At 45.5% G+C, this 21,736-nt stretch overlaps 1 protein-coding gene across 2 annotated transcripts; it reads right to left on the bottom strand.

The window, feature by feature from the left end:
• Positions 1–15,122: 15,122 nt before the first annotated feature.
• On the bottom strand, positions 15,123–20,903 carry LOC137417591 (olfactomedin-4-like). 2 transcript variants are annotated; one of them, XM_078784187.1, is made up of 5 exons: positions 20,819–20,903; positions 20,492–20,650; positions 18,006–18,212; positions 17,731–17,890; positions 15,123–16,180 (listed from the first exon to the last, which is right to left on the bottom strand). In XM_078784187.1, the coding sequence occupies exons 1-5, from the start codon at positions 20,885–20,887 to the stop codon at positions 15,387–15,389; spliced, it is 1,389 nt and encodes a 462-aa protein (XP_078640313.1). In that variant the 5' UTR covers positions 20,888–20,903; the 3' UTR covers positions 15,123–15,386. The 2 variants fall into 2 exon arrangements, with proteins under 2 accessions (XP_078640313.1, XP_067959597.2); XM_068103496.2 differs by having other exon boundaries at positions 20,816–20,892.
• Positions 20,904–21,736: the final 833 nt, after the last annotated feature.

Raw genomic sequence — 21,736 nt, 5'->3', positions numbered from 1 at the left:
TAAAACATCTGTAGGCTGCGCTGACATCTTAAATATCTGTCGGCTGTGCTGACATCTAAAATATCTGTAAGCTGCGCTGACATCTAAAATATCTGTAGGCTGCGCTGACATCTAAAACATCTGTAGGCTGCGCTGAAATCTAAAACATCTGTAGGCGGCGCTGACATCTAAAACATCTGTAGGCTGCACTGACATCTAAAATATCTGTAAGCTGCACTGACATCTAAAACATCTGTAGGCTGCACTGACATCTAAAACATCTGTAGGCTGCACTGACATCTAAAACATCTGTAGGCTGCGCTGACATCTAAAACATCTGTAGGCTGCACTGACATCTAAAATATCTGTAAGCTGCACTGAAATGTAAAACACCTGTAGGCTGCGCTGAAATCTAAAACATCTGTGGGCTGCGCTGAAATCTAAAACATCTTTGCACTGACATCAAACACTCCTGCCTGAAGAGGTCGTACTTTCACTGTCGACCATCAACTATATACCGCTGACTGCTTGAAAAGTCACTGCCTTGACAGACAGGGTCCGATTTATGTATTGTTCCGTTTGTGGGGGTGGGTGATAACATACCCTCGTACAGATAGGATTGTGTAGTATTAGCATGGATCGCGTGCGATTAGGAAGCCCATTTCGATGTACATAAGCAGGGAAATTGTGAGCTTAAGAGTGTTTATGTGTCCCCACATGGAGGGTGGTTGTGTGTTAGTTAAATAGGGCTTAATGATAATATACCCTACGCTCGTGAAGCAAAAACAGAGTTAGGCATTTGGGTGCGTATGTGTGGCGTACGTACGTGTCTCCATTTAAAAAATTCATTTTCTTGGCAACCATTGGTCCGATTGACACGAAATTTTACCATGAGAGCACCTCTGCCTGTATAATTTTTTTTACTCATAATTATGACGCTGTCGGGCACGTGGTGCAGACGTCATCTTGGAAAAACTTTACCCCTCTATATCTCCCAAACCACTCAAATGAAAAAGTTGAAACAAGGCTCACTGTCAAGTACTCCACATGGGCAATAAGATATGTTGATTATGATGTCATTGGTGCCTTCATTATGACGTCATAATTCGACAAATACAATGCTTGATCTGATCAGTACGGAATTTTTTTTTCCTCTGCAACTGTAAGTCTGATGGGCACGAAATTTGTACCATAGGAGTGCCTCCTCCTGTAGAATATTTTAATGAAATTATGACATCATAGGTCACGTGGTACAGGCGCCATCTTGGAAAAATCGAAAAACGTAGCACCTCCATATATCTGAAACTGCTCCATGGAAAAAAAAAATTGAAACATGGCTCATTGTAAAGAACTCCCCATGGGGAATAAGATTTGTTCATGATGATGTCATCGATACCTTAATTATGATGACATAATTCGACAAGTACAATGCTTGATCTGATCAGTATGAATTTGTTTTTTTCCTCTGCAACTGTTAATCTGATAGACACAACATTTTCACCATAGGAACACCTCCATCTGTAGAATATTTGAATTATAATTATGACATCATAGGTCACGTGGTACAGGCGCCATTTTGGAAAAACTGAAAAACGTTGCACCTCTATATCTCCGAAACCGCTCCATGGAAAAAATTGAAATGTGACTCATTGTAAAGAACTCCACATATGGAATAAGTGTTCTAACATCATTGGTCCCTTAATTATGACGTCATCATTCGACAGGGACAACACTTAGTCTGATCTGTTTTGAAATGTATTGAGTGTGATCTATGCGACAATTATATTGGAGAATATAATTTATGATGTCATCGCTCACATGGTCTGGCAGCCATATTGGATCAAATAAAAAAAACCTTTATAAACAGAAGAGTTGGCTCGCACCATGTTGACTGCGCAGGGTGAGTGTTCAATGAATACCATCTAGTTATTGGAACTGTTGGTTCATTTAATTGCTGTCTCAAATTATTGGTCCGGAAGCCTCGGTCTTGGGAGAAGGCAATTTTTGTTGACATGTTTTTCTGCTACATTATTTTACAATTGCGATACTTGTAATAAAATCATTCTTCGGATTCTGATGTACCACTGCAACTCCCAATACCACAACCACACTCTGTTACACAGCGTCGGCACAGCCAAAGAAGATTGTTGTCTAGGGTCATACTGGGTGGTTTGCCATTGCCTTCCCAGCAGTAGTTAGAGCAGGAATATGGCCATGGTACCGGCGATAGCTCGCTTACTTTGAGAGGTAGATAATCGAAGGTAGACACTGTAACGTACACCAACTAATGTCAGTAGACAGGATGTCCAGTTTAAATTCCCATCCGAGGAATGGCACACACATTGATTCATAGATGACGGTTTATAGTTGGGCCGATATTTCCAATCCAGGCTAAACAGTTTCGAGGTGAGTGTGTGTACCTTGAAGCCATCCTGCCAGCTCTTATAATCATGATTACATCATCAAATCTAAAGTCTCCATGTCCATGCAGAAGGGGGTCGTTTTTAGTATGGAGAGTATAGAAAGACTGATAACCTGAGGCAGTCATCTCTGGAGCTCACGCTCATTTTGGCATATCATGTTTGCTGCCACCCTTATTCAGCCTCACAATGCTCTCGCTGTTTTCACTAGAGGTGTGAGCACATTTCAGCCAGAGAGATATACAATGAGTTCAGCTCTCCTCCATGGACAAGCCAAGCTACTACTACGGCCCACTGTAGGTGTTTCACTCAGAACACTGGAGAACTGTCATTTGGCAAACATGCCAATCTTGGGGCCAGGCCTTTCCACTCCTTTGAGAGGCTGGACAATGCAACATGCATCCATTTTATGGGGTGCATTGCATGTGCAAGTTTTTTTTGTGATCAATGTGGTGGTGCTCCACGTAGTTAATTGCTCTGGCAACTCTACATTTTAGAAGTTGCGGAAGGCGAGAAGACGAGGCCATTTCGTAGGGTTCAAAGATTGTTTATTCAAACAGGAATCTCCAGCACACTCTAAACTCGAACGGAAGTGGTAAAGCTTTTATAAAGCCAAAACCCTCTTCGGAGGGCGTGGCTCCCACAACCGTGCGTGCGTCACGTCCAACAAACCAAAAGCCCGTGCACGTGGATTAGACCAAACATAAGGTAACCGTCACATGCGGATAAGTTAACCGCGACATGTGAATAAGGTAACCGCTACATGCACCCCCCCCAGAATTCACTCCACGGGCGTGTACGTAGTTCGCAGGCACGCTCGGCAGTGCCGAGAAGGCTCGAGCAGTGCTCGGCGTCGGTACGCACGAAAAAACGCAGCCGTGGGGTTGAGCCGACGGAGAGGCTGGTCAAGTCCTCGGGGGAGGCTGCCGAGGTTCCTCGCGGGCCTCCCGAGGATACAGAGTCGGAGAAGTAGTGGCGCGAGTTGCAGCTTTCTACACGCGAACTGTAGTTGTAGAGTGTAGTTGCGCGAAGGTGACGAGCAGCCGTGCGCGCGAAGGTAACGAAGCAGCCGTGCCGCCAACGTCAGTGCGCGTGCAAGAGATGAGCAGCAGCGCGCGCGAAGGTAACGAAGCAGCCGTGCCGCCAACGTCAGTGCGCGCACAAGAGATGAGCAGCAGTGCCACCCACATCTCGTAACTGCGTCCCTTCGGAGGGTCCTGGAGCAGGCTCGCCCCTCCGGTCGTAGAGGAGGAGCCGAGCGCGGTGCGCGAACCACATGGCCGCTCGTCGTTGCCAACTCCGGCAGTTCGATCGAAACTGCCGTGTTCGTTTGCAGCCCCCGAATCAGTTCGGGGGCAGCCGGGGTCACCAGTTTAGAAGTTGCGGAGGCGAGAAGACGAGGCCATTTCATAGGGTTCAAAGCTTGTTTATTCAAACAGGAATCTCCAGCACACTCTAAACTCGAACGGAAGTGGTAAAGCTTTTATAAAGCCAAAACCCTCTTCGGAGGGCGTGGCTCCCACAACCGCGCGTGCGTCACGTCCAACAAACCAAAAGCCCATGCACGTGGATTAGACCAAACATAAGGTAACCGTCACATGCGGCTAAGTTAACCGCGACATGCGAATAAGGTAACCGCTACAACATACTCCTTCAAAAGTATTCACCCCCTCCCTTCAAAGTTTTCACATTTTGATGCCACCTGAGCTTATTTAATGATACTTTCAAATAAAACTTAATATATAGAGTCTTCACAAACTACTCCAAAGTGATAAAGATTTTTAAAATGCAGATGCATTGTGAACTAGAACGGCACTCGTGGAGTGCATAGTCTCACCTGAACAAAAATACCATCGTTAACCAAACACGCTACTACTACGGCCCACTGCTATTAGAGGCATATACCCATCGCATCCATGCAACTTATTAGGTCACATACAGTGCCTACAGGAAGTATTCACACCCCTCGACTTTTTCACATTTTGTTCTATTGCAGCCTGAATTTAAAATAGATTAAATTAAGATTTTTTTTGTCACTGATCTACACAAAATACCCCACAATGTCAAAATGGAATTTAAAAAAAGAGATATTTTCAAAATAATTAATTCAAAATGAAAAGCTGAAATGTCTTGTGTCAATAAGTATTCAACCCCTTTGCTATGACACTCCAAATTGAGCTCAAGTGCATCCAATTTCCTTTGATCATCCTTGAGATGTCTCTACAACTACATTGGAGTCCAGCTGTAGCCAATTCAATTGATGGGACATGATTTAGAAAGAAACACAGCTTTATATACACGTCCCACAGTTGACAGTGCATGTCATAGCAGAAACTCTACCATGAAATCCAAGTGTAAAGTATCTCGACAAACTGCGATCAATTGTCGTACGCGTTTATTCACTCTGCCGATCAAGGCCCGATTCACAGCAGCGCCATCCGAGGTCTGGCGTAGGGATACAACCCGGTCCCGGTGTAGGGATACAATACAACGGTGAATATTTGCACTGCATACATGACATCCTCCCCTTTAAGTCCAAAATTACCACGAGCAATACGTGCTAGATTTCCAGAATTGACATTTCAAAAGCAACATTTCCAAAACATGTGAAAATATGTGTGCAAACGGTTATGAGAATAATGAAAATACGTGAAAATAGAACATGTGTCAACATGAAAAAAAAACATCTTCAAAGATTCAACCGGTCGGGTGCTTTTCTCTCACGCATTGAGCGTCGCGGTGTACCAGTGGATACAGAGTCCGAGGTGATTCCTTTGGGTCGCGGTGTACCAGTGGATACAGAGTCCGAGGTGATTCCTTTGGTCTCCACGAAGGGTGTAGCGTTTGCAGAGGTTTTCGGGGCATCCGAGCCGGCTGGAGCGGCCACGACGATCTCAGGCAGTGGCGGGTCGAACTGTTGTCCTGACTGTGACGATGCTACAGGCTCCATCGACTCACAGTGACGGTAGGTTATGTGGTCCTGATGTCGACGAATTTCGCGGCCGTCCTGCAGGCGAATCACACAGGACAGTGGACCTGGCTTCTCGATGATGTCCCCCGGTAGCCACGTCGCACCTGCACCAAAATTTCGGGCAAACACTGGATCTCCAATGTTGATACATCGACTGTTGGACGTCTTATCGTGCACCAACTTTTGGGGCTGGCTCTGATAAACATTTGATGATATGTCTGGTTTGAGATTGTCAAGTGTCGATCTCAAGTGTCGTTTCATCAATAACTCAGACGGAGCTGCACCGGTTGTTGATTGTGGCGTCATGCGGTATTTGAACAGGAGACGAGACAGCTTTGTTTCCAGGGTTCCCTCCTGAAGTTTCTGCAATCCGGATTTGATGATTCCTACGGATCATTCGGCCAAGCCATTTGAAGCCTGGTGATGTGGGCTGACAAACTTATGTTTGATGCCGTTCCGACGTGTGAACTTGGCAAACTCGGTACTGGAAAAACACGAACCGTTATCACTCACAATCATCCTGGGCAGACCATGAGTGGCGAAACAGCGTCTGAGTCTTTCGATGACAATGGCTGACGTAGTACCATGCGTCACATAGGCATCAATCCATTTTGTGTGCGCGTACGAATTATTAGAATCATGCTGCCGTTAATAGGCCCGGCATAATCGAGATGTAGGCGATGCCACGGTTCGCTGGGCCATTCCCAGGGATGCAGTGGCGCTTTCGCAGGTGTATTCCGGGTGCTCTGGCAGGGGTAACAATGTCGAACATGATGTTCGATATCAGCATCAAGATTCGGCCACCACACATAGTTTCTGGCGAGTGACTTCATCTTCACAATCCCGGGGTGACGGTCATGGATTTCATCCATGACCCTGGAACGCAGATTTTTCAGGATCACGACACGACATCCCCAGAGTAGGCAACCATTTTCCACGCTGAGTTCGTTTTTACGTGCTTTAAAAGCCGCAAAATCTGGGTCACCCTCAGGTAGCAAATGCCATCCAAGCTGTACAGCCTGGACAGTTCTGGACAGAACGGGGTCTCGTCGAGTATGAGTGCGGTTCTGGCCGGAATCGACAGCACAATCTTCCAGATGATCCATCAGTGCGATAATGGATCCTGGTGTAGGCGAATCATCAACGGATTCTGGAAGGGGTAACCGACTCATGGCATCTGCATTTGTGATAGACGAACCGGGCTTATAACATATGGTGTAGTCATAAGCAGCGAGAAACAGGGACCAGCGGATGATCCTGGGCGGTAGTGTGTCAGATGTCGCCTTAGTTGGACCAAACAGACTGATCAGCGGCTTGTGATCAGTGCGAATCGTGGAAAATGATGTCCAAGAAGGTACTGGCGAAATTTGCCGACACCGAAAACGATTCCCAATCCTTCCTTGTCAAGTTGGGAATAGTTTTTCTCTGCCGGGGACAACGTTCTGGATGCAAATGCAACCGGTCTTTCCGTACCATCAGGCATCACGTGTGATAATACACTCCCCACTCCATACCGACAGGCATCGCATGTCAGCACAAGATCCTTCTCTGGATCAAAATGAACGAGAACATTGGACGATTTGAGCAGATCCTTAGAGGTCTGGAATGCTGATTGTTCAGTAAACCCCCAGCTCCAGGAGACTCCTTTCCTCAAAAGCCGATAAAGGGGGCCCAAAACGTCGGTCACATTCGGGATGTAACGACCATAGAACTGAAGCAAACCGAGGTATGACTTCAATTCGGTCACATCTCGTGGAGCAGGAGCATCCTTGATAGCTCTGACTTTCTCATCTGTCGGGTGTAGACCCTCGGCATCAATCGTATGACCCAGGTACGTGACTGATGGCACCATAAACTTGCACTTGTCTCGACGCAAACGTAGGCCAGAGTCCGAAATCTTCTTCAGAACTCTCTCCAGGTTCTGTAGATGTTCCGCGTCCGTACGACCAGTAACCAGAATATCATCCTGGTAACAAACGACGTTGCGTTCGGCGGCAAACAAACTGTCCATGACACGCTGATAAATTCCAGGTGCAGATTTCACTCCAAAACTAAGTCGGTGGTACCTGTACAACCCACGATGCGTGTTGATGGTAAGATACTGTTTCGAATTCTCATCCAAGTAGAGCTGTAGATAGGCGGATTTGAGATCGAGTTTCGTAAAAGTCTTGCCTCCCGTGAGACGAGCATAGAGGTCTTCGATCCTCGGGATTGGATATTTATCCAATGAAGAACACCTGTTCACGGTCATTTTATAATCTCCACATATGCGGATGGACTGGTCCGATTTTATGACCGGAACGATGGGCACCGCCCATTCGGCATACTGGATTTGCTCGATGATCCCCAGATTTTCAAGATGATCCAGTTCCTTGTCAATCCGCTCACGCAGGGCGAAAGGGACTGGGCGAGCCCTGCAAAATATAGGGTTGGCATCCCGGTCAACCCTGAGTTTAGCCGTATGTCCTTTCAAGGTTCCAAGCTCATCCTTGAAGACATCCGGGTACGTATCCAGCACATTTTTGAGTGTGTATGCTGCGGTAGGAGAAACGTTGGCTGCCCGGAGTTGATGAATGCTTTCCCACTTCAGTCGAATTATGCTCAACCAGTTCCTGCCGAGTAAGGAAGGGCCCTTTCCAGGAATGACGATCAGGGGTAGGTGAAACTCACAGTTATCGTAGCCCACCATGACGTCACATGTACCACAGGGAACAATCTTCTCACCTGTATAGGTGGAGAGTCCATAGGTAGTAGGTTTCAGATGGGGTCGGTCAGCATCACTCCACAGGTTTGTGAAAACAGCATGGCTGATGAGCGAGACGGCTGCACCAGTGTCGACCTCCATTTGCAATGGTCGATTGTTGACGACAACATTGGCAAGAAGAGGGTCCCGCCTATGGTGAGAATCAATATGAAGCAGGTCATACGATTCTGAGTTGTCGGAAACAGAGCTCACCTGGTCAAGCTCGGGTTCCTCCGAACCAATAAACTGATGAATCTTGTCAGCAGCTTTTCCTTTTCCTGATTTGCGAGTGATGCAAGCTGGAGCAATATGGCCAGTTTTCGAACAGAAATGGCAGGTGGCATCTTTGAACCGACACGTCTCCGGAGGGTGCTTTCCGTTGCACCGAAAACAGTTGTTGTGGGTTTGAGACTGCACTGGCTTCTGACGAGGAGCCTTGTTCCAACGTTTTGGCTGAACATGATCCAACCGATTCACAGCAGGGCTGGTACCAGACGAGCGAGTGGCACCGATGCTTGTAGCGTTGCGTTCAGCACTTTCCATGGAAATGGCGGTGTCGCTGGCATTTTGGAACGTCAGTCTTCTCTCAGCAAGCAGGCGTCTACGAGTGCGGTCATCGGACATGACAACCACCAGCAAATCACGGAGCATGTCATCGATCGTGTCCCCAAACTCACACAGATGTGACAGTTTTTTGAGGTGTGCAATGAAGTCTGCGATCGACTGACCTTGCTGCTGTCTGCACATGTAAAAATTAAACCGACACAGGATGACTGAAGGAGATGGGTTGCAATGTTCCTTCAAAGCGGCCTTGAGCTCTGCATACGTGAGCTCCTGGATTGTCCGAGGCCGAATCAGGTTTTTAACGAGTGTGAACGTCTCACCTCCGCAAACGGACAGGAAGATGGCCTTCATCCGGCCTTCGGTCGCGATGCCGTTCGCCTTGAAGTAGAAAGACAACCGCTCAGAATACGTGTCAAAATCCCCCTCATGAGGGTCGAATTCATCGATATGGCCAAAAGAAGTCATGGTCTAGATGTTTATCCTCGTCGCCATGTAAAGTATCTCGACAAACTGCGATCAATTGTCGTACGCGTTTATTCACTCTGCCGATCAAGGCCCGATTCACAGCAGCGCCATCCGAGGTCTGGCGTAGGGATACAACCCGGTCCCGGTGTAGGGATACAACGGTGAATATTTGCACTGCATACATGACACCAAGGAACTGTCTGTAGAAATCCGAGATAGAATTGTGAGGAAGCATATATCTGGGAAAGGGTATAAAACAATTTCTAGTGTTGACAGTTCCCAAAAGCACGGTGAGCGACATCTCTATATATAAAGGAGGAGTGTCTGTGTGTGTGTGTGTGTGTGTGTGTGTGTGTGTGTGTGTATATGTGTGTCTGTCTGGATGTCCGCTTATAACTCAAGAACTACGCATCGGAGAAAAGTTTTAGACAGATTCGGAATCAGCATAAAATCCTGGTGGTTATAGGCTACGTTTTATGTTAATATCAATGGTTTAAAAAAACCGCGCCACCTGCAATTCCATGGTGGTTTGTGGCGGCGCTAGACGTTCGGGGTGTATTGCAATGGTTTGTCGGGTTTGGCTGTGGGTCCAGAATAGCTCCCATTTCCTCATGTTCTTCCACTTTTATTTTGATTCTTCTGTTACAACGCCTTCCTTATGTACCTTATATCCCCCCGACGAGGCCTCTACATAATTTCAGGTGGCAGAATTTCGTACATTTTGAGTGAAAGAAGTGAGACGAAGTGGTAGGAGGAAGAAGAGGCGCGGCCGAACTGATAGAAGCCGACTGTGGAGGGCCTCGATCGTGAGTGGAAATGGCGGGAATTGCGTTTGTATCGCAAAGTAAAGGATCTGCATTCATTTCTGAACTTGCATTGGTGGATTGTTATACATCTGCATTATTTTTCATAAAAACACTTTATGTTGAACTTGAAGGCTCCAAGCACGGACTATATATATAGCCCTCATTGAGGTAAAAATAAAAGTAAAAATCCTGCTATCGCTTGCCAAGCTAGCCGTTCCCCCCCCTCCCCCTCCCCTCCCCCCTCCCCCCTCCCTCCTCCCCCTCCCTCCTCTTCTCCCCTCTCCTCCTCCCCTCCCTCCTCTTCTCCCCTCCCCCCCTTCTCTCCCCTCCCCACCCGCCCCTCTCCTCCCCTCCTGACCCTCTCCTCCCCTCCCCCCCTGTTCCCCTCCCCTCCCCCCCCGTTCCCCTCCCCTCCCCCCCCGTTCCCCTCCCCTCCCCCCCCGTTCCGTTCCCCTCCCCTCCCGTTCCCCTCCCCTCCCCCCCCGTTCCCCTCCCCTCCACCCCCGTTCCTCTCCCCTCCCCTTCCCCCGTCCGGCAATGCCGGGTACTTCCCATGGCCAGCTGTACGTGGGCTGCTCGAGGGTTGGAAAACCAAGCAATCTTTATGTCTTGGCACCAAGTAAGATAACCAGAAATGTTGTACACCAAGAGGTTTTGAGAAATAGAAAATTGACAAAACGCCATGTAGGAAATGTACTGTGATATTGCTCTAAAATATACATGTTCTTTTCATCATATATTTGTATTATTCTTATTCAACCCGGGCGAAGCCCCCCCTCCCCCCTCCCCTCTTCCTCCCCTCCACCCTCCCACTCCCCTCCCCCTCCCCTCCCCCCTCCTGCTCCCATCCCCCTCCCCTCCCCCCTCACCCCCTACCCCTCCCCCTTCCCCTCCACTCCCCCTCCCCCTCCCCCTCCACTCCCTCCTCCCCTCCCCCCTCCCCTCCTCCTCCCTCTCCCCCCTCCCCCCTACCCTCCCCCCTCCCCTCCCTTCACCCCTCCCCCTCTCCTCCCCCTCCCCTTCCCCCTCCCCCTCACCTCCCCCCTCCCCCTCCACTCCCCCTCACCTCCCCCCTCCCCTCTCCCTCCCTCCTCTTCTCCCCTCTCCTCCTCCCCCTCCCTCCTCTTCTCCCCTCCCCCCCTCTTCTCCCCTCCCCCCCTCTTCTCCCCTCCCCCCCTCTTCTCCACTCCCCCCTCTCCTCCCCTCCCCCCCCGTTCCCCTCCCCTCCCTTGCCCCGCCCGGAAATGCCGGGTACTTCCCATGGCCAGCTGTACATGGGCTGCTCGAGGGTTGGAAAACCAAGCAATCTTTATGTCTTGGCACCAAGTAAGAAAACCAGAAATGTTGTATACCCAGAGGTTTTGAGAAATTGAAAATTGACAAAACGTCATGTAGGAAATGTACTGTGATATTGCTCTAAAATATACATGTTCTTTTCATCATATATTTGTATTATTCTTATTCAACCCGGGTGAAGCCCCCCCTCCCCCCTCCCCCTCCCCTCCCCCCTCACCCCCCCACTCCCCTCCCCCTCCCCCCTCCCCCTCCCCCTCCCTCCCCCTCCCCCCTCCCCCTCCCCCTCCCCCTCCCCCCTCCCTCCCCCTCCCCCCTCCCTCCCCTCCCCCTCCACTCCCCCCTCCCCTCCCCCTCCCCCTCCACTCCCCCTCCCCTCACCCCTCCCCCTCACCTCCCCCCTCACCTCCCCCCTCCCCTCCACTCCCCCTCCCCCTCCCCTCACCCCCTCCCCCTCCCCCTCCCCTCCCCCCCTCCCCCTCCCCCTCCCCCTCACCTCCCCCCTCCCCTCTCCTCCTCCCCCCCTCCCCCTTCCCCCTCCCCCCTCCCCCCTCCTCCTCCCCCTCCCTCCTCTTCTCTCCTCCTCCCCCTCCCTCCGCTTCTCCCCTCCCCCCCTCTCCCCCTCTTCTCCCCTCCCCACCCTCTCCTCCCCTCCCCCCCGTTCCCCTCCCCTCCCCTTCCCCCTCCCCTCCCCCTCCCCTCCCTCCCCCCATCTGGCAATGCCGGGTACTTCCCATGGCCAGCTGTACGTGGGCTGCTCGAGGGTTGGAAAACCAAGCAATCTTTATGTCTTGGCACCAAGTAAGAAAACCAGAAATGTTGTATACCAAGAGGCTTTGAGAAATTGATAATTGACAAAACGTCATGTAGGAAATGTACTGTGATATTGCTCTAAAATATACATGTTCTTTTCATCATATATTTGTATTATTCTTATTCAACCCGGGCGAAGCCGGGTACCTCAGCTCGTCATTAATAAATGGAAAGAATATGGAAATACCCAGACTCTTCTTAGAGCTGGCCATCCGACCAAAATGAGCAACCGGGCAAGAAAGACCTTGCTTGGTCAGGCACTTCTACGAAGTATTTACTCAGGGGGTTGAATACTTAAATAAATTAGATATTTCTGTGTAACATTCTTAATTATTTAATAATAAAAATTCAAAAAAAAATTCCACTTTGACACCATGGGGTATTTATTATGTGTATATTCGTGAAAAAAATCTCAATTTAATCCATTTTAAATTCAGGCTGTAACATATCAAAATGTGAAAAAAGTCAAGGGGTGTCAATATTTTTTGAAGGCACTGTAGTTTCTTGGTGTAGGTTATGAATGTCATAAATTTAATTCTTCACTCACATCAAGCATCGCGATGGCCGGTGAGCGAGTGTGGACGCGATGTGATTTCTGCCCAGTGCTCTGAATGTCAAAGTGAAGAGATTCATAGAAGCGCGGGTAAACGGCGGGAGTAACTATACGCTTCATCCTCATACCGTGTCTTAAGATGCAATATTAATGTGGACTCCCGGTGCTCTTTTTTTTTCTTTTCTTTTTTTTCACATCAAGTCATAGACAAGTATATGAAGTTTCAGATTTTTCAGATAAACTCGTAATGGCTGGAATACCACTTCCCCAATTACATCAGCATTATCACCCTTAATACCTCATCGGGAGTTGATGACATTTGCCAAGTTTCAATTTTTTTGTTGAAGGTTTCTGGAGAAAATGATGTCCATTTTTTCCCTTTAATCCAATATGGCTGCCATACCATGTGACCTATGATATCAGAGTTAGCAATAAAATATTCTCCATGGGGAGTCCCTCCTATGTTGAAAGTTTTTTTGATAAGTTTTTTAGGTCAGTTTTGTGGTCAGACGATACAAAAATTGAACCTTTTGGTCTAAATTCAAAGTGTTACTTCTGGTGCAAGCCTAACACTGCATATTATCCAGTCAATACCATCAAGCATGGTTGTGGCAGCATCATGTTATGGGGCTGCTTTTCATCAGCAGGGTCTGGCAAGCTTGTCAGGCTAAAATGGAGAATTGTCGGTGCAAAGTACAGCAGAATCCTTGATGAAAACCTGCTTGAGTCAGCCATGAATCTAAAACTGGGTAAGAGATTCATATTTTAGCAGGACAATGATCCATAGCGCAAAGCTAAGGTCAAACTGGAGTGGTTGAATAGGAAGAAAATATATGTTCTTGAGTGGCCCAGTCAAAGTCCTGACATGAATCCAATTGAACATTTATGGCAAAACTTGAAGATTGCAGTCCATCGATGATCCTCATCAAACTTGGCAAAACCAGAGCAATTTTCACATGAAGAATGGGCAAATATTTCACCATCTCACTGTGCAAAGATTTCACCTCCCCATAAGGACTCATAGCAGTCATTGCCTCAAAAGGTGCTTCCACCAAGTACTGACCTAAGGGGCTGAATACTTTTGCAACCAGTGAATTTTGTTTTGTACATTTTTTTGCAGGTATTCCTGACATGTAACCTCTTCAACTATAAGAGTCTTTAGTTTCATCTCTTCAGTTATGAATAAAAAAGTTCATTTGGAAAAATTGTTTCTACATAAATTAATCGAAATGTGGCATTATTGGTAGGGGGTGAATACTTTTTGCGGGCCACTTTAAGACCCATCTTTTGTGAAAATCTCGATGACCAATTGCTTCTAAAAGACAAAAATCATTGTGAACTGTAACTTGGTACCTTTTCCATCGTTTTTAATGGAATTGCAAAAGAAGCGTCGTCTCTCCACAGTAACATGCTAGTTCAATCAAGACAAGGCCTTTATTTCGGTATTACTTTGCTATCTGCTTTACAAAAATCCATTATAAAAATCGACATGTCTGCTTTTGTTGTGAATTACATAGTTATAAGTTCTTCATTGGAATTTTGGTTTTCTGTACAGCTCTGGATGAAACACTTAGTTTCTGAGACTGTATAAATACTTACTGCGCCAAAATGAAATAATGTCTACCTCGTCCCTTCAAAGTACTGTCGGTGTGGATAAGTAAGATTAGGATAGAATTATGGATTAAATAATCATGTGAGATAATTGTTAAACAAAGCACTGATTGGCCGAATGTTCATGCCTTTCGCATTGATTGGCCAAGGTGTCATCGGTCGGTGGCCAATCAGTGTGCGGCTCCTTCACCTTTCTTACCCACAATCACGGGGAAGCTTTTTGTCCCTTCCCCAACCAATCACACGTTCTCCTGGGCATGGCTCCCAGCCTGCCTGGCACGATGTTTGTCGCCATGGTGGCGTACTGCGCGGCCGCTGCCTGTTGGTTTTTCCGGTCACTCATTGTAAGGGAGGAAATTGAATTAGTGTGTGCACTAAGGGCCTATCTAATGCCTATAGGATGTATTGCCATAAGGGACACTGGGATGCTCACAGAGGGAACGACACACAATGGAGTTAGCATATTCCCTAATTCTACTTAACATGCCCCGGATTGCACCGCCCCCTCATGACGGGGACGAAGATGTGCACTTATTCCAACATACGAGCTGAACACAGAACTTATTACAGGTGAGGTTCCCTATCACGACAGCCGGACACCTACCTGTGCAGATCTACCTGGATCTATATATTCCTCTACCCCAAATTCATAACAGTATGTGTGTATGTGTGTGTATATGTGTGTGTGTGCGTGTGTGCGTGCGTGTGTGCGTGCGTGTGTGTGTGCGTGTGTGTGTGAGAGAGAGACATCTCTTTTTTGAGTTGTCGAAACTGTTTAAAAATCGTGGAATGATTCCTTTTTTCCAAGTAATTTATTAATTGGCCTTTTTGTAACAATTTCATAAAAGGCTTCACAAGTGGCCCTGTTAATGTGGTCTGCTTTTTAATGTGGTCTCATCCTGAATGCATGACAACACTTTATTGGGACCTTTTGAATGTACAGCATAAAATAAGTTTTATAAAATTTTCACACAATATAATCAATTTTATGGCTCTATTTTATTAAATGTATAAACAGACAAAAAGCAGAAATCACAAGAAGAAATAGACGTAATCAAATTTTTTCCCCAAAAAATGTGTCAAACTAATTGCAGTTGTTCTTAACGGTAATCAAAATTGAAATGCTGAATCAACGTATATATTTCCAAAGCTATATAGACTTCATCAATCACATTTGAAAAATCACATCGTAAGTGACCAGGTAGCCATCATTGTACATGTAAAGCTTGTGGTCTGCTGGGTTGTAATCCAGACTCCTCATTCCCTCCATTTTCTTTTCCAGCACAATGTTCATGTTCTTTGAAGTGTTAGTGCGAGTATCGTAAGCAAAAAATATTTCTTCATCGTGCATGGTGATTGGACGTGTGAGGTAGAGAACCCCACACACCATGAACCCCTGGGAAGCAGTCGGTTTGTAGAATGGGACATTCCAAGTGTTTGTCACGGCCAATGTTTGATTATCCAGTGAACTAAGAACAATGCGCCCCATGGCCTGATCAGTGGAGTAAATGGCCCAAAGACCGTTTTCATCTACAGCCAAATCAATGTCAGAATAAGCACTGTCTATGTAGGAGAACTTGTTACCATATGCGACATTAGGAAGTTGTGCACGAGTTATATATGAGTTGCTTGTAAGATCATATATGGTTAATGTGTGTGTGTTATACTGTTGAAAGTAAAGTTTGTTATTTAAAACAACAGCATTTAATTGAGCCTTATAAGTTCGAAGCGGTTTTTCAGATAGTGGTGCACGATTGGTGCGTAGTTTCTGGTAACTGGAGTAGAGACGGAAAGTCTGAAAGTAATTTGTGTTATCTGTTCCCACCCAGTACAGATTCTCCCTGCCTGGGACTGGATTTGAATCTTTACCCCAAGCACCGAATCGATATGCACTTCCCCTCCAGTTTCGCTTAACCATGAAGGGTTTGCTGACATCCTTTAGGCCACCATGATTGCAGGAACCTGCAGAAAATAACAAGGCTAGTTAAATGACGCTAATAAAACATTATGTTCAACCTTTTTATTCAAATAAAAGAGATCTTCCATTTAATAAACTTAGGAGAAGAATAAATGTTTTTGGTAAATGATGGTTATGTGAATGAATGGTCGAAGATTGATTTGGGAGAGCGGGTATTTGAGTATATCTTCACAGGTCATTTGTAAGGACAGTTTGAGTTGGGATATATGATTGATGAACATGAAAGCATGATGGAAATCATTTTGACTAATAATTTTCAAATACCAACACCATTATAAAATGGAAATGTAAAAGAAGTTGCTGTTTTTAATTTTCTCATTTTCAGTCCATTTTCAATCCGCCTATTTTTCAATTCTCAGTTTATTCTTATTTGAACTCACATTTGATAAAACTAGTACACCCGCTGATTACGGGAGGGGCAGGAAGGGTCATTCCTCTTTGGGGTATATAGATTACTGTCGATCTATGGTTGGGTCTCAAGAACATTGGGTGTGTGTTCATTTACCAAGTTTGTTCATTTTGTGTGTGTTCATTTACCAAGTTTGTTGTGGAGAGATCGCCAAGTGGTTTAAGCATTTGAGCAAGCACTCCATTCAAAACCGTTAAGGAACGGCTGGCTTGGCAAGCGCTAGCTAGCTGCTTGGTAAAGGAACACAACCTGAGCTTCTCACTTTCAGTTTCGTATCAAACAGCAGGAACGAGTTTCAAAAGTTCGCTATGAAAAATGCCACGGTAGCGGCAGAAAGGGCCATGTTATTAACCCAACATTTGTGGTTTATATAGAGTACAGTAGATCTTCGCTCAGTTCTGTAAGTAAACCTTTCTTCACGGATGTCGGGATTCCTCCAAATTTCTTAATTTAGTGTTATAAAGAGCATTAGCGACTGTTTAAAAAGCTGAGCATACATGTTTGTGGTTTATAATATCGTTACTTCCTGTAGAAGCCGTTGCTCCCACGGAAGGCCATTATAACTATAAGCTATTTATATACATTATCACTGCAGTAAAAATGCCTTGGGGAAGTGGGGCATGATTAGTATTAATATTGTTTTGTAATAACATTAACAATATGCGATTATCATTAATTTTGTTACTAAAAGCATCTTTGGAATAACGCCACGATGAATCTTCTTCTTTGGACAAACGCCACGATAAAGCTAATTTTACATTGATATACACCTCAACACGCAACCCATTGACGGCAATGGTGGGGAAAACCCGCTCGGGGGAGAAAACCCCCTTGGGGAGGGGGGCAAATTAATGCGCTACAACCTTCATTATGCAACCCTTGGTCATCCTGTCAAGTTTGGTTGAGATTGGATAAGTAACGACGGAATGTATTGTCGTCAAAAATTCATCAGACAGACAGACAGACACGAAATGGTGTATTTTAGTATGATATTCACATTTTCAAATAGAAACATGGCTTATCCTTGTGACCAGTTATGTTTTTATATTGATATGATTCAGGGCAAGGGGATATGGTTCATGCTTTGGGTCAGCAGAGCTTTTAGCTCGCTGATGTTTTACGCACCTGGAAGTGGATGAAAAGTAGCTGAATTTGAAACATTGATTCGATTTTCACTACAAGCCTTCAGTTTCTTCTTCAGAGCCTCCACCTCCCGTCTCGTTGCTAGTATATTGTTTTTGTCATGTTTTTCCAGTGAGTCAACAATGATGCTGATGTTGGTGAGCTGTGAAGCATGGCATTAGAATTACTCCAAATATATTTTGGAGACGATAGTTAATTGACACTTTTGCGGACACATCTAAAAACATGTATTTTGCAATCTGTGAACACAGCCATACCTCTGAAGAAAGGGAGTAGATAATGGTGTTATTGATCTCAAGACTGAGCTCCACTACAAGCTTCTCCATATCCCGGATCTCACTGTGCAGCAACTGAAACTCCAGCTCTGTGTAGTAGATCTGTCCACTCTCTACATCTTCCACTCGTTTTGCCAGATGTTGTAGTTGAGATGTGTAAGTCAACAGCATCTCCTCATAGCGAGAGATCTGCAGATGGAGCAATAAATTAAAATATAGCAGTTGAGAAAACAAGCTTATACTGATCGAGTGTGTAATTTTAACCTTTTCTTACAACTGGTTGTTTTCTTACAACTCGCGGTCTGTCATTCTTGCAGCTCAACGACCTGTGTAATTCTCTGCAAAATCCTCAAGTTTTTGCGAATGATGTCAGTCTGTGCTATATAACATCTCATCTCCTTCAGAATGGCAGCCAGCAGCATCTACCCTCTATGCAGAATGAATCTAACCTGGGAAATCACACACTCACTTTGTGTCCAAAAGGACCTCCTGGTGAACCCTCCCATCTTGAGAAACCTCCCAAAGAGGGTCACGATCTCAAACATATGGGCATCAGCATCAGCCACAATGAATATTATTATCTGTCACAAATCCGAGTTGGCATCCAATGCCAGACACCAACTGGGCATCCTCCGTAGTGCCAATTCTTTCTAACAACCTACCTCAGATCTTCCAGATCTTACAGCATTGGGGTCAAAGGCCATCAAAATAAAATATCATCTCCTGACAAAACTGAATCTCAGGGTTTGTTGCTCCTGAATTGCAGACAGGTTTGTGGCCTATCTTCTATTCCCTGCTTTCTGATCGAGCACCCTTTGCCCTTTCTTTCTCTGGCCCCATCAGGTTCCTCTAGATTGTAAAGATTCTACCAGTAACCCTCTTACATTACAACTCCAAAAATCCAGGCTCACTGCTCACTTCCATTCACTGCTCCTCTTTTCTTCCAACTGTGGAACCAATTTCCTCAGTCTGTTCAGTCTCGTCCTTCCCTGTAATATTCAAGATGACTATTCACCTTCTCATATTATTCCTTTCCAAACTCGTGATATTCTCTATACACCCCTTACTTACCAGGTTGTTGTTTTTTCTCTCCTCTCCCTCTACCCACATTTCTATCTTTTTATTCCGTTGCTGTTTCTTCCCCAGTTTTTTCTGTTTTTTCTTTCAGTCTCCTTCTTCTTCTGGTCTTTTAGTTCTCTTCTTCCATCTCCTCCCTTATTTTTACACTCACCCAATCTTCCTCCAAGTGTCCCCTGTTGAGTCCCAACTGCTGTTGGCATGCTTTCCTGCTTTCCACTGTGTTCTAGCTGTTCTCTTCTTTTATTTCTGTGTTCTAGCTCTTCTAACCATAACCCTCAGTTTTTCGAACAAAAATATACAATAAAGTTATCATTGATTAGTTTGCTGAACTTTGATAATGACAGAAGAAGAGTTTAACGTCCTTTACAAGCTTCACTGGCTCCCCATCCTCCAGAGAATCCAGTACAAAATCCTCCTCTTGACCTACAAAGCCCTCCATAACCTGGCCCCATCCTACCTGGCTGACCTCCTCTCCAGACACACTCCCACCCGCAACCTCCGCTCTGCTGGTACCAACCTCCTGACCCACCCCCATCCGGACCAAATTCAGATCCTGGGGGGACAGAGCCTTCTCCATCGCTGCTCCCACCCTCTGGAACTCACTACCTCACACCATCAGAGACTCCTCCTCACTCACCACATTCAAAACATTACTCAAGACCCACCTGTTCAACACTGCATTCAACATTTAACCCACAGCATTTAACCCCTGACTATCTCTTCTCCTTCTCCTTCCTTTTGCTTTGATTATTTACCTATTGATTTTTGTATTTTTGCACTTGTTTTTTGTACTCTGTCAAAGCGTCTTCGGGCTTCTTGAAAAGCGTTATATAAAATAAATGTATTATTATTATTATTATTATCCGTGTTTGCACTTTTGCCATAGGTGTTCATGCAAAAAAATTCTGAGATCCGAGCAATGGGAAATAAATCATAACAGGGTTGGTATTTGAGCAAAGCAACTCATGTTTAGATCGACCAGAGGTCACCAAGTGACTGAAGACACAAAGTTGGCATCGACTTCAGTGGTCCCTCTAAAACGTAATTTTGATTCTGATTAGCCCGAGAGAGAAATGTAAAGAATAAAAAAAGAACACGCACAGAGGCATTGAACAAAATGTCATAAAGTTGGGGTTTTGTGTCAATAATTATTTTAATCTCTGCAACCTTCGTTGTTGTGTCCTCACTTATGCCAAACAAATTTAAATTAATTATATATTTTACAACACGCAAGGCAGGCTGCCCGATTTCTTCTCGGGGAGCACGGTGCAGCTCCAATGTGATCAAGTGTGCCAACACCTGTGGACTAACCTGCATGACTGCAGTTCCCTCAAAGGAAACTCACCCTCATGCCCGTCTGCGGTGTAATATTTGCTCATTCCACTCACCTTGGTGACCTGTTGATGCACACTTTGTGAGAGGTCTTGGGTGACAATCTGCAGTTGCTCCACCTTGTCTGCTGGGAACGTGGTATTAGGGAGGTAAACATTGCACACGCATCTACCTCCAGCATCATAAGAACCATGTGCATAGGAGTCAAGTAGAGCCTGCAAGGCAGTAGGCAAGATGGTCACTCAGTAAGAAGAGCTGAGAATCCAGCAACAATTGCCTAGAATATAAAAACAAGTGCACTTTAAACAAATGGCCTAAAAGTATTTATATGCGTGAAAGAAAAAAGTCGAACTTATGGATCATGAATGGAAACTTCTTACGACCTCTGACCATGAACAATGGAGCAAGACACTCAGTAAGGCTCCTGAAACCCAAAGAGAATACATGTTCATTCTGGAGTGCTGGTTCCGCTGTGAAATTTCCTCTTTTATACAAGACAGAGCCCTGACATGACGATGGATGATGCAATCTCATATCATAAAGTACATTGGTTTGGTCTCTTTAGGCACTATCCAGACAAGCCTCATCGTTGCCTTTGCAGTTTCATCTCACTAAAGTTAGAATTTGTGAACTTTCAAGCAACCATAACCAAAAGGCTTCTGTTGATGCCTTCAGACCCTGGACTGGAGACGTAAATTAAATGTTAAAATCTACATGAAGAAAATGTTCTTGGGATTCATACAGAGTGGTCTGTATGTGGTGTTACATGACGGTGACTACGACAGACATGATCGAGAGAGTCCATAGAACAACTTACCCCAGGCAGTGTTCAGGTATATAATTAAATAGAAGAAAATAATGATTTAAAGGTTGTATTAAAAATTCCAGACGTTTACCACCATTGATGCAGTGTCTATTATACCACCCTATCTAACATGTAACATTAATTCTTCATGCCTGTTGTTTGTGTCCTTTATGGCATCCATAAAAACAGTACGTTTCTTGTTTGGAATGATTTTCAATTTGTGCTTTGGGACCCAAAGTTCTGTTAAACGGCAGGTTTGGTTTCCGATTCGTATTCTGATTTGTGTTCAAATTATAACATTAAATGAAGTTGTTCCTCGATCATAAACTGACGTTTGTAGACTGGCGGATGAACAGACAAGACAGAAGTTGTTGTTCTTTTCGTATGCAGCTTGTGGCTGCTGTTTGCATCATTTCTCTGTAAGCGCGTTTGTGCCGCTGATGCAGTGCCCAAATTACCAGTGAGCTGGTAATCGATTTGCCGACCTCGGAAGGAT

Source organism: Myxine glutinosa, chromosome 1 (genome assembly GCF_964187855.1).
Source record: "Myxine glutinosa chromosome 1, kmMyxGlut1.1, whole genome shotgun sequence".
Lineage (NCBI taxonomy): Eukaryota > Metazoa > Chordata > Myxini > Myxiniformes > Myxinidae > Myxine > Myxine glutinosa.
The sequence above is the reverse complement of the archived record's forward strand: the minus strand, read 5'-3'. Positions and strand labels throughout refer to the sequence as shown.

Bases quoted from the DNA above. Each gene is read 5' to 3' on its own strand.
- LOC137417591 (XM_068103496.2), bottom strand. From the start codon at position 20,887: ATGAACATGTATTCTCTTTGGGTTTCAGGAGCCTTACTGAGTGTCTTG. The intron at 20,651-20,815 runs GTAAGAAGTTTC...ACTGCCTTGCAG, and splicing joins ATTGTTCATGGTCAGAGGTC to GCTCTACTTGACTCCTATGC. The intron at 17,891-18,005 runs GTATGGCTGTGT...CATGCTTCACAG, and splicing joins TCTACTCCCTTTCTTCAGAG to CTCACCAACATCAGCATCAT.